Source organism: Alexandromys fortis, unplaced genomic scaffold (genome assembly GCF_014885135.2).
Source record: "Alexandromys fortis isolate MF-2015 unplaced genomic scaffold, M_Fortis_MF-2015_v1.1 scaffold_51, whole genome shotgun sequence".
NCBI lineage: Eukaryota > Metazoa > Chordata > Mammalia > Rodentia > Cricetidae > Alexandromys > Alexandromys fortis.
In genome coordinates, this window is record NW_026067925.1 from 6,494,863 (window position 1) to 6,507,411 (window position 12,549).

Below are 12,549 nucleotides of genomic sequence, written 5' to 3' on the forward strand. Positions count from 1 at the left end.
ACCTCAGAGGAAAGGAGGGGTCATCGCCATCCAGAAGCTTCCTTCAGTGATTGATTGCTCATCATGAGGATTTCACGGTGCTCCACAGACAAGGTCCAGAACCTTCTCCCTGCAGAATCCCAGTGGGCTCCCCTGTGGGAGCCTAACATCCACTCCTGACTGGACTAATAGGAATTTTCAAGACAGCTGGCTTCTGTATGGAATTTCCTGCCCTCCCTGCAGCTAGTCCTACTGGGGGCTGTGGTTTGCAGCTGTCTGGCTGCTGCTCAGAGGAAGTGAGGACTGAGTAGCCACTGTGAGTAGGTTCCCAAGCAGCTTCCTCCCCACACTCTTGGCATTCATGTGGCATGCCTATAAATTATGCCCGGCGTGTTCATTTTCAGTTTGAATGTGTTCTCATCCCAAAGGAGCGACTAATGGCGTCAAGTTACTGATGTGAAAAAAGCCGGCCGCTACAATGACTATGGATTAATGAAACAGTCTCGCGGAGGCTGGGGCCGCAATCAATCCTCAGCCACTGGCGACACGGATTTTAAATTGTGTTCTCTGACCATTTCCCTCTTTGCCAAAATTATTTTGCTAGAATTGTATTGGGTAAATGTTTACCTCTGCTCAAATATTTGCTTTTTATTAAAACTGGATGCAGGCAGGGCGCCTTCATCCTCACACATTACAAGCCGGCCGAGAGGGATTTCAAAGCCCATCAGACTTTCTCTAGGAGGCGTGAAGACAAATCTCTTAATCCAGGATCATCAGTGACTGACAAATTTCATTCAGAAAGTTGGCAAGTACAGCAATCTATTCATGAACTCTGCCCATGGGTCACGTAAGCTATTCCCCCGGCTTTCTCTTGGGGCCTTTGCATTTCCCCAGCGAATTTAAAGGGAACGAACAGTGCAACTCTCTCCTGGTTTTCTCTTTTCCAAAATGTAGGAAGTTTTATTTTTTATTTGGTGAGAATGACAAAGAATTCACTGACGGACTCTGGGATGTTCTAAAAATCTGGATCTTAATAACAAATTATTCTGGTCTGTTTCTGGAAGGATAGAGCGTAGATTTCATCATATTCGTTAAATGTCCAATAACATGAAGATGGTTTCAGGGTTGCGATGGTGAACGCCATAGATGGCACTATCCCCCAATCCCTGTGCTTGTGCTCTGCAGTGGGACTGTAGCTGTTTCTACAATGAAGGGAACGTGATTCAAAGTTGGCCTTGAGGTTGGCATTGACCTGTGGGACTAAAGCCAATGTGATGGCAGCAGGCTTGAAAAGCCCTGGTCGACTGGGGGTCGACAGACTTACTGTTCTTGGAACTCTCCTGGCATGTAGGCACAGCTAGCCACTCCCATTCTCCGAGCAACCTACCCATGACTATGTGGAGCCATAATTCCTGGGACAAATCAGAAATGTCCAGCTCAAAATGCTGACCTACAGCAGTATGAGCTAAACAAAATTATGTTGATCCTCTAAGTTTTGGGGTTGTTTGTTACACAGTAAAATCTAACTGATACAAGTTCTCCCAGACAGTGTTCATTTGGAGGTCATATGGGTTGTATTTGGCTTTTGTGTTATCTTGTCCTGGAAAACATCAGAATCATTTAATACATATTTGCTGAACTCGGTAGAACTGGTCCTTCCAAAAAGGCTGAGGTCAAGGTCATCTCAGAGCTACCTAATAAATCTGGGGCGGGGGGGCGGGGGTTCCAGCGCATCTGACTTCAGGCTTGTTTCCTCACTCGTGAAACCACCTTGCATGCTACTGTGACTAGTAGAGACTGCATGTGCCTTACGGATGTGCTGACTGCACAGCGGCTGGGGCATGGGCAGAAGCACCCGTAGGAAAAGGCCTTGGAGCTCGTGAGTGTGCATAAGACATCCTGCACACTTCACTGTTTCCACAGCCAGTAGTTGTCTGGCAGGCGGACCCCGGCTTCCAGCTGTCAGTTTTCTCTGTCATGAAGGTAAGGCCTGTTCCTTCAGGCTCAGTAAGACAACCGTGTGTCGTTCTGACAGTGTCGGCCTGCCTCCCTCCCTCTGAGGGTCGCTATTCTGGGTTCTGCATTCATCCCCTGCATCTGTATCCCTGTAACATAAGGTGTGGATGGAGGTCTGTTGTCTAAGGACCAGGTCATCTGCAACAACCCACGGGCCTGATTTACTACCAGACTCTCACTGAAACATGAAGGATCACACTGCTTCCGGGACCAGGGAACCATACAAGGCTCAACTTTTTTTGGACAAGGAAAATACTTTTGTTATTTATCTAAAGCAGAAAGACAGAGACACAGGCCAAAGGGTTGGAAAATAGAAAAGACAACAATAACAGAGGAAGCCAGTCCATTTGAATAGTGGTGAGAACACAGTTTACTGGAGGGCGATAGAGCTTTCTGCTCTGCCCATTAACACACGAAACCACAGATTCAAGCAATTACAGAGAACAAAGTTCAAGAAAATAATAACATACACAAAGAATTATAAAATGCTCACAAGGTTTACACAATGAGCTGAGTTCCATATCTTTTTCTTTTTGTGTGAGGCTTACATCCCTTTTCTGGTAATGCCTGATATGACCTAGAACTGGGCTTTGACATAAAGACTCCTGTGTTGGAGAGGGATTCAGAAAGAAACTTCTGCTACTTCACCAAAGGCTCAGAACAGATAAAAACCATCTTTGGCAAAAAGAACGAGTCCAGAGGCAACACGGGGCCTCCCTTCAGGATGTACTCCAGAGCCGTGATGGCAGAAGCAGCGTGGTCATAGAGTAATAAGAGATACAAGGACCCGTGGGACAGAACAGAGAGCCCAGAAGTCGGCTCGCACACCTAGAATTGGTTTATTCTCGACAAAGGTGCCCAAACCGTGCAGGCTGAGTGGCTCGCCCTTCAGCAAGGTATGCAGGGAAAGAGGGCACCACATGCAAGAGATGGAGACCGAACTCTCATCTGTCATTCTGGACAACCACTCAGCTCATGATGGACCAGAGACCAAATGCAAGATCTGAACTGGAAACACGCATGGAGACATGTCAGTATGGGCAATGCCCAGATGCTGGAATAAGCAATGGTTTTTTTTTATATTATTATAAAAGTGAACGAAACAAAACCAAAGAGAGACAAATAGTTACCCGGAAGTTCTGTACAGCACACAAAACAACAGAGGAAAGAATCAGTCTACAGAATGAGAGAACTGTTTGCCCACTGTCCTCCCAATGAAGGGTTCATAGCCATAATACATTGTATATTTATAGTGTGTAGGGAATTCAAAAAACAAGATTCTGACTACACAATGAGCAGCTGCTTTGAGCAGTCACAAGCACACGAGGCACAATAATATCACCCGTCATCGGGGACACTGAAGCTACAGTGAAAATCAGGCGCGCAGTTACAATGCCACTAGAGCCAACGACAAAGCAAGCACGACCCCCAGGTAACAAATGCTGGTGTGACCATGGAGAAAAGGAACACTGCTGGTGGGAACTGAAATCAGGATGACAGGGGGCCCTATGAAAACAGGACCCCATGGGATCTAGCCATCCTACTTCTAGGTACATGTCAGAAGGAAATGAACTCTGTAACCCCCAAACATACTTGTCTGTCCATGTCTACTGTGAAGCACTTACTCATCATAGCCAAGGCTGTAATCACCTTAGGCCCTCACCAACACGCACAAGGAAAAAGGAAGGACAGAATAATAATAGCAGAATATTATTAGTCTGTAAAGATGAGTGAGATCCTGTCATCTGTAGCAGAATGAACAGAACTGGAGAAAATTGTACCAAGTGAAGTAAGCCAGGGACGGAGATGAGTGTGACCCTTTCTCCCTCGCGTGTGAAAGTCAGGGTGGGCGATGTGAGAAACGTGAACTGTAGAGGCAGGGGAAAGACAGGGAGGCCATATTTGTCCTGGTAGGTGCACACTAGACACGTGTATTCAAGCACTGCAATATCACAGCGAATCACATTATTTAGTACAATTAATACATGTCAATAAAAACAAAAGAACAGCAATAAAACATCTGCTTCTTGACAAAATGGACATACACTTGTGTTTAGGAGTAGAGGTGAAAATGATTACTTTAGTCCAACGGCGTCTATATCCATCCAATGAGGAAGGTTTAGCTTATTCCATCCTATTTCTGTTTTCTTTTGAGACAGGCTCTCTCTACCTAGCTCTGGCTGTTCTTGAATTCACTACATAGACCAAACTGGCCTTGAACTCATAGAGATCCACCTGCCTCTGACTCTTGAATGCTGGGATTAAAGGTGTGCACCACCACCACCCAGCCTTTCATCCTATTTTTTGGTCAATTCCTAGTTCCAATGCTGAGATTTTAAACATCAAAGTCACCCATGAGTAGGCAAAGCCAAGCTGCCAGACGGCATTTTCAACTCTTTTCAACTTTTGTATTTATTGTAATGGTTCTGCTTGACCATGAATGGGTCTTCTCACAACACACCACAGAAACACAGTTACCCACAGAAACACAGAATGGCATTTTCTACAGGAGGTTCACATAGCAAACATCACAGAGTGTGTGACCTCAATAAGGCGTTCGATGAGGGTGCGCCACCTCCCCTGTCCTTCTGGCTGGCCTTAGGAGGCTCTGATGTTGGCATCACATTCTTCCATGAGAAGAATTAAATCTTCAATCAGGCTGTGCTCTCGGCCATGGGTCACTTTCATAATGTCGAAGGCCTAAAGATAAAGGAAAGGTGACAGGTTAATATCTCAAAAGAGACAAGCCCCTGCCTGGCTTCTCACCATTTCCCAACGATCTAGGGGCCCTGTGGCCCACAGGTGGGCATCTGGTCTTTAAGAAGCAGGCAGCACTGTGGCTCACAGAGTTGGAACACAGGTGGTATGGGTGCTGCCTGGGTGCTCAGAATGTGAGATCCGCACTGGGCACCCTGGGGCAGCCATGATCTTCAGTGACTACACTAATTAATGCACAGGTTTAGGTGGGTAGTGTAGGGGTTCATTAATTCTCACTGAGACAGGTCAGTCACACAAAAGAATAAACGGTAAGTTGCTCCCTCCTAACAAAAGGTTTTAAAACTTCCATGTATTTTGTGTTTGGGGGGGGCTATGTGTGTGCTACAGTGTACTTGTGGGGGGTCAGAGGACAATGTGAGGAAGCCAGTTCTCTCTTACCCTGTGGGTCCCAGGGATAGAACTCAGGTTGCCAGGTTTGGTGGCAAGCTCTTCCATCTGCTGTGCCATCCAGCTGTCCCATGACACTTTTCTTTTTAATCTGAATCACTATGTACTGTGCACACACATTTTACATTTTCTTCCTGGTATGTGCCAGTGCAGTGGCAGCATGTGGACGACCCCTTCTTTCAGCCTCTATGTTCGGTCTGTTACTAAATCTTGACTTTCAACCCCTAGGATACTTTGAAAATTGGGCTGAGTTTGTGGCTACTCCAGTATGAGAGTCCAGAAGAAATAAAGTTAGCAACTTAAAGGCAAGAAGTCTCTGCCTTGGTCTCTAGTGCTTGCTCCTGAGACACCAGCTTCTAAGCTGTGAGGATGCCCGCGCTGCGTGCAGTGGCCACATGTGGCGGCTCTGGATGACTAACAGAAGAGCCCAGTCACCGGGTTTGTGTCCAGTAGGGCTTCAGCTGACTCCAGCATCCTGGCAGAAGCCATTTCCCACTATGCTCAGTTCCATGACCCGGAACTGTGAACATAATCTTATTGCTCTTTGCTCTACTGAATCTTTGGATGGTTTGCACGAGCAATGAATGGCTCAAACAGCAGCACTACACACTGTTCAATGGGAGGCAGGGTGGGAATAGGGAAGGGAATTCAAAGCTACCACATCCTGTGTGACTGTGTTCTAAAGACCCTTCGAGATGGCTGGTGGCTGGGAAGCACCACGGGATGGGCTCCAGGGCAACCAAAGCACCCTGCAAAACACACACGCATCCCACTGGGTGCAAGTGCCGTGATCCCAGCAATCAGCCACTGGCCACCACTCTGGGTTAGTCTAAAGTCAGCACGATTGCCACTTTACAGGTGTGTGTAACTCCACCATGTTTAGTTTACAGACATTACTTCATAAACTACTCTTGAAAATTTAGGTCACTTCCAGTTGTTTTTGATTATGACATGACACAGATCTTCCAGCTATGGGTTTCCTGTTGTTATTGTTGTGTGTGTATGTATTTTCCTTTTCCTTTGTTCCCCCCTTTGTTAAGTATTTGTTGAGATAAATCCTTAGGGGTGGAGTTCTTGGGTTTCTTGGGTTCCTGCACCTTAAAGCCATAGAGATTTTGGAGCTGGAAAGCACCGAGTAGGTCTCAGTGGGACCACTCTGTCCTCGCTACATCCATCAAGACAGACACTCTTGCCTCTACAGAGAGGAAGACAGAAGGCAGGGCAACTAAGCTCTCTGACTGATGGCCGCTGCCAGCCTGAGCTCCTGGCTTCTCTTCATGTTTCTGTAGGGGTGTTCCCTTTAGGGCTAAAGAACAGAAAACAACTAGGCTCTCTCTGTTTGTCTGTCTGTCTGTCTGTCTGTCTGTCTGTCTGTCTCACTCTGTGTGTGTGTGTGTGTTAGAGGGGCAGGAGGTGGGGTTACAGTTAGATGTCAGTAGGAAGAAAAAGGAAAACTGAAAGAAAGTCCTGACGCTCGGGGCTTGCAACAGCAGTCAGGCCTACAGGAGGGGCGGGGACAGATGAGGGAACTTGTTTCTTGTTAAAATCTGCACAGGTCTGTCCTGCTGCAGTTACTGCACACATATTCTGAGGCAGGGTTTGTTGGAGGAGGGGGAGAGGAGGAGCTGCCCCACCTTGCAGGCCACCGACTCTGGGAGATTAAAAGCCAACATCTGAAGCCTCATGTTTTATTCTCTTTTCTCTGCACCGCCCTGGGCCCTCTGCTGTGCTGGACATGCTGGGGTCTGAGGCAGAGACCTGTATTACGGTGTCATTACAGAGGCTCCTGGATCAGATCCTTCATGGCGAATTCTCCAAAGCCAGTGTGGCTATCCTGCCCTCATCTGCTTACCTGGGGCTGGATATGCTTGTGTTGTACAGGGGAGGGTGAATGTTCTCAGGGAGAGGCCCCTGCAAACAGGACCTGGCCCTGCATCCACTTGAGGGCTCCCCTGGCACAGTGCCCTCTGCTGGCATGTTCTCACAGCTACTAAGCAGACCAAAGGCTTGGCCTCACTGTTGTTTGGGTCTCTCTGGGACTTGACTGACAGACAAATGGCAACGCTGTCTTCTTGCCACCCCGACAGTGGAAGGCTGATCTGTGTTTTCCCAGGCATCTTTCTGCTTCCATTCTTCCTTCCTCACTACCCTCCTGCAGTTCCAGTCCTAACCAGAATGTTCCTGTCCACTGAAGAGGCAGAGCAACCATCTGGTAGCAGGGCAGGGGCCCACGCTCCACTGGAGACTTGGGACTTTTGACCACACTGGGGCGGCAGGACCCAGAAGACAGGGAAGCTGCCACCACCTGAGCTCACAGCCCCACTGCCCAGCTTCCTGAAGGTAGGGCAAAAAATGCCTAGCCAGAAGTCCTGATCAGAAGAAACGACTCCAACTCACTTGGCCTGACTAGGGGCTGAGTGGGATTGCCTGCCAGTGTCCTCTCTTTCTGTCCAGTACAGCCTCTAGCTGTGGACAGTGCAGTGACCACGAAGAAACACAGTGTCCTGGATACCACTTTTAGATAGCCTGGGGATCCTGGGTGCGGCCCAGGTCAAGGGATGCTGGCTGTGCTCTGTGTCCTCTCATTTGCTGGGGACCTCAACACTAGGGTCATACGGGAATAGGGCGCTAGTGTTCGAGGATTCTGTACCACAATGGCTAGAAGCAGAGAACAGGAGTATAGGGAGGGGACAGAGGACTACTAACGTGAAGATCGCAGTGATAGTAGCAGGTGGGTGGGGGATAAAGGCCAAAAGTGCATCACTTGTGTAGAGACCAGAGCTTACATAAATAAATAAACAAGATTTTCCTGAGGGATAGTCTTATATGGAAGAGAAATGGAAAGAAAGCAGAATGCTAAGCCTGCCAGCGACTTTCACGTATTTGCAGCGTGAACGCTGTGAGATGCTGAGCAGGGAAGACCCGATGATGGAGGAGAACATCTGGTCCTTGTCCTGGATGCCACTTGTGTCTACCACGGTCCCCAGGCAAATACCTTCCTGGGACAGAAGACAGCCCTGAGTGCTCGGGACACCTCTTCAGCCTAGCTGGAAGAAGACTGCTTCCTCTCACCTCACCCCCAAATATGAAGCTGCCGTAAATCTTAGGCAAGCCAGAGCAACTGTTGCCGGGAGCTCTGAGTCTCCCTGCACTCAGCGCCTCCCAAATGCTACACATGTGCACGTCAGAGAGAACAATTCCAGTTTAATTTCCTGCAGTGGCGTATAAAACAGATTAAGGAAATATAAAATTGGAGCAGGCTCGGTTTGGGGAAAGCATCTCGCTTTCCATTAAATTTTATTTTTTAATGGCAGCATTTAAAGGGAGCCTGCATACAATCAGGCACTGAGGATTCATTTGCAGCCTCCATTGGGATGTGCTGCACCCACGCACGGATTCTAAATGTCACACCGGAAATGGCAGTGTAGATTGTCTGCCACATGAGAGGCGCAGGGCTCTCTGCTGAGAAATAAAGAAAAGGGCCCCAGAACTGATTTCCATCTCATTCTATTTTTTAAAGCAATTTTAGAATTGTGGCCATGTATTAAATAAAATGAATGAGATCAAATTATAATTTAAAGTTGGAAACAATATGGCTTTCTTATTAATTTTTAATATAAATATATTAAGCTTATCAAGGATCTCATATGCTTTCTACTGTGAGCCTGGGGAATGCAATAAATGACTTCCCCAAGCATGATTTAAATATGGACATAAAAATCAGAAGGAAAAGAAACATGTGCAAGATAAGGGCCTTTAGATCAGGTCACCCCAGGGGACACTGAAGCAAGTTCTCCTCTTCTGTCCATCCCAGGAAGAAAGCCGTGTGTGGCCTGGGCACTCAGGAAGGGACATGCAGTGGAGTTATACCCACAGGCCACTCCAGAGCCATTGAGCCCCTTTGCAAGGGGCAGCAGGAAACCCCAAAGCCTCTGAGGACCCATGTGAGCTCAGCAGCCCCCCTCCAGACCCCATTCCACTCTGCCCCTTAAAGACTCACTGCAAATGTCCGTTCCCCTTGCCGGGAATGCGCTGGGGGAGGAGAGACCACTTGTCTACTCATTGGCCCTGTACTGGCAGGCAGTTCCAGTGAGTCTGGGTTCCTGCTGTGGAGGGGCGGGAGGGGCTGTGGCCCTGTCAGTCTGGACCTATGAGGTCATCACGGTGAAGGCAAAGTGCTCGGGTGCCCACAGGAGGGAGGCTACAGGTGTGGTCAGCTCAGGGCTACCCGTCAGCAGCAGAAAGAACATGCCAGGAAGAGGTGCTATTGTTGGGACTGGAGGGATGGTTCAGTGGTTAAGAACATTGTACGACACTACTCTTGCAGAGAACCTGAGTTCAGTTCCTGGCACCCACAAATCAGCCCACAGCTATCTGTAACTCTAGTTCCAAGAGAATGTCTTTTTTCTGGCCTCCATGGGGACTGCATGCATATGGTACATACACCCCCCCCACACACACACGAGTTGCTATTGTGTTACTATCTTTATATAATAGTGTTTTAAAAAGACTTATTTATTTCTATTTTATGAGTTGAGTGTTTTGCCCGAATGCATGTAGGTACACTGAATGCTTGTCTAGTCCCCTCAGAAGCCAGAAGAGGGCAATGGACCCCCTGGAGTTGGAGTTACAGATGGTGTAAGATACAATGTGGGTGCTGGGAACTGAACTGAGATCCCTTGAATCTCTCCAGAATCAAGTCAATAAGCATTAGCATGGTCCCCGAGGGATCTGAAGGAGTCACACACATTCCCAGGACGTTGGTGTCATCAACTGAATACATTCCAGGCACGACTCGGGCTGCAGCAGTGGTGGGACACTCCCTCAGACAGAAGGGGAAGCAGACATTTGGTCTGTTTCCAAGTACTGTTCTTAATTTCTATTTTGATCCCACTGGGGTTAGAGAGTTTACTTTGTGTGACTCTTACACTTAGGAACCGTTTACATTTATTGGTTCTTGTTTAATGACCTGGAAGATGGCATGTGTTCTACTCTACCTGTGTTCTTTACACACTTGCAAAGGACGTCACGTCTATCCCGCCCTTGTTGAGGAGGGCAATTTATAAACATCACGAAGGCCCGACTGACCAGTGGGAGTAATAAATTTCCCCCGTCTTTGTTGGTTTTCTGCCTAGTCGTTCCCGTCAACTGTAGACAGCGAGGCTGCACGCTGCTTCTCTCCTTGCGGTTTTCTAGTTTCTGTCAGATCTATAGGTTTGGTTTGGATGGGGTTTGAGACAGAATCTGCTGTGCTACCCAGACTGCTCTTGAACTTGCTAGGGTGCACAGGCTGGCCTCCACCTAGTAATCCTCCTGTCTCGGGCTCCATGGCAGAGCTCCACAGGGTTTTTTCCCCCCACTGTTGGAAACCATGCGGTTTGGGTCAGGCATGTTTGGTGTTATCATAGCTTCTGAGTAGATGACCACATTTCCATTATGTCATGCCCTTGGCCTCCAGAAAAGTTTTCTTTGCCATGAAGTCGACTTATATAATATTAATATAGCCACTCCAGCTGTCTTCTGATTGTTTTCATGATGTGTTTTCTATCTTTTTACTCTCAATCTGTCCTTATCATTATATTTAAAAGAATTTCTTATAGACAGTACATACTTGGGTTCCTTTCGAATATATCTGTCCTGTTAATCTTTGCCTTTTAGAGAATTTAGATAACTTACATAGATTATATCATTCACAATGTAGTTATTACTACATTAGAATTTAAATATATATTATTTTATTTTTTGTTTGTTCTTTCTACCTTTTTGGTATTTGTTTTCTTTTTGAATCCTTGTGTTCCCACATTTATTTTTTAACATGTCATTTAAAGATTTATTTATGTAGGGACAAATCTCCACATAGTCTAGGCTGGCCTTGAACTTGCTATATAGGTAAGAATGACCTTGAACTTCTCAGTCTACTGCCTCTCCCTCTCCTCTCTGGTGCTGAGGTTACATGGGTGCACTGCCACATTCCTGTAAGGAGATGCTGGAGATCGAACCCCAGGCTCGTGCGTGCTAGGCAAGCACTCTACAAACTGAGCTACGGCACCCGTCCATAGTGTCTTTGAGTACATTCCTTTACCCAGCATTTTAAGAAGCGGTTGCTTTAAGCCCCCGCCTCCTTTCTCATTATAGACTAGTGGTGTCCTCACTTTAGCAGTTGGAATCCGGTACAGAGACCTCCCTCTTCTCTCTCTTTCACCTTCCCCCTTGGAGTGTAATTATCCAGCTGTTTTCGCTACTTACCTCTAGAATCACCTCAGAGGGCACTAGAAGTTTGGCTTTGACTATCAGCACAGAAAACTGAAGGGAAGAAGGACCAATCGCTTACTCACACTTTTGCTTACTGCAGTCTTTCTTCCTGATGCTTCGATATTCCTTCTTCTATTGTTTTCCTTTTGTTTTAGGATTTGGGAGTCAGTTCTTTTAGGAGAGATCGGATGGTAATGAGGTCTTTTAATTTCCCTGCGGCTGTGAACTGCTTGATCTCCCTCTCAACATCTGGCAGAGGCTATTACTGAATCTGGGTTTGGGGGTTGTCAGTTCTTTCCTCCCAGTACACTTGAAAGCAGTGCCGTTTTGAAGGCTTTCTGGTGAACCACTCTGATTCAGGTTGCTCTTCCCCTATCGGCAGGACTCATTTTATTCTCTCGTTACTCTGAGGATTGGCTTGGGATTTTAGTTCTATTTGAGTAACAGATCTGGGTGTGAATGTCTTTAGGTTTAATTCGGGGGATTTACTTTTGCCAAATTCAGGTAGTTTTCCATCATTTAAGAAAACTATTGCAGTAAAATATGTAAGTTCTAGCCCAAACTTTATCAGGTTAGCCAGCTTGTCGGCTGTGTCAGCTTGGTAAAAGTTCGAGTCATTTGGAAAAAATTGAACCTCGATTGAGAAAATGCCTCCACCAGATTGGCCTTTAGGCATGCCCGTGGGACATTTTCTTAAGTGATGCTTGATGCAGGAGGGCCACTGTGGGCTGTGTCAACCCTCAGTAGGTGATCCTGCGAAAGCAAACTGAGCAAGCCAGAAAGAGCAGTTCAGTAAGTAGCATTCCTCCATTGCTTCTGCTCCAGTTCCTGTCTCCAGGTTCCAGCCCTAAATTCCTGCCCTGGCTTCTCTTAGTGATAGACTTACAAACTGTAAAGAGAAACAAACCCTTTCCTTGCCAAGTTGCTTTTGGTAATGGTGATTTATCATAGCAATAGGAACCCTAACTAAGGCACCATGTTGGCCATCTTTGGGTATACTGGCTAACGGCACAGGTGCATTCACACTATTGGGCAACCATCCTAGTAATTCACGTGCAGAACATTTGTACCATGCCATGCTGAAAGGCTGTGTCTGTTACATAGTGAGCACCTACTCTGGGAGCTCCCCTTAGGCCC

At 47.0% G+C, this 12,549-nt stretch overlaps 1 protein-coding gene across 1 annotated transcript in view; it reads right to left on the reverse strand.

The window, feature by feature from the left end:
- Positions 1–2,356: 2,356 nt before the first annotated feature.
- The window catches only part of Smyd3 (SET and MYND domain containing 3), a 535,421-nt gene continuing 525,228 nt past the window's right edge, over positions 2,357–12,549 (reverse strand). Inside the window, exon 12 of the mRNA XM_050142970.1 lies at positions 2,357–4,695. Coding sequence (XP_049998927.1) covers positions 4,594–4,695 — 102 coding nt within the window. The 3' untranslated portion in view covers positions 2,357–4,593. The remainder of the gene's footprint in view (positions 4,696–12,549) is intronic.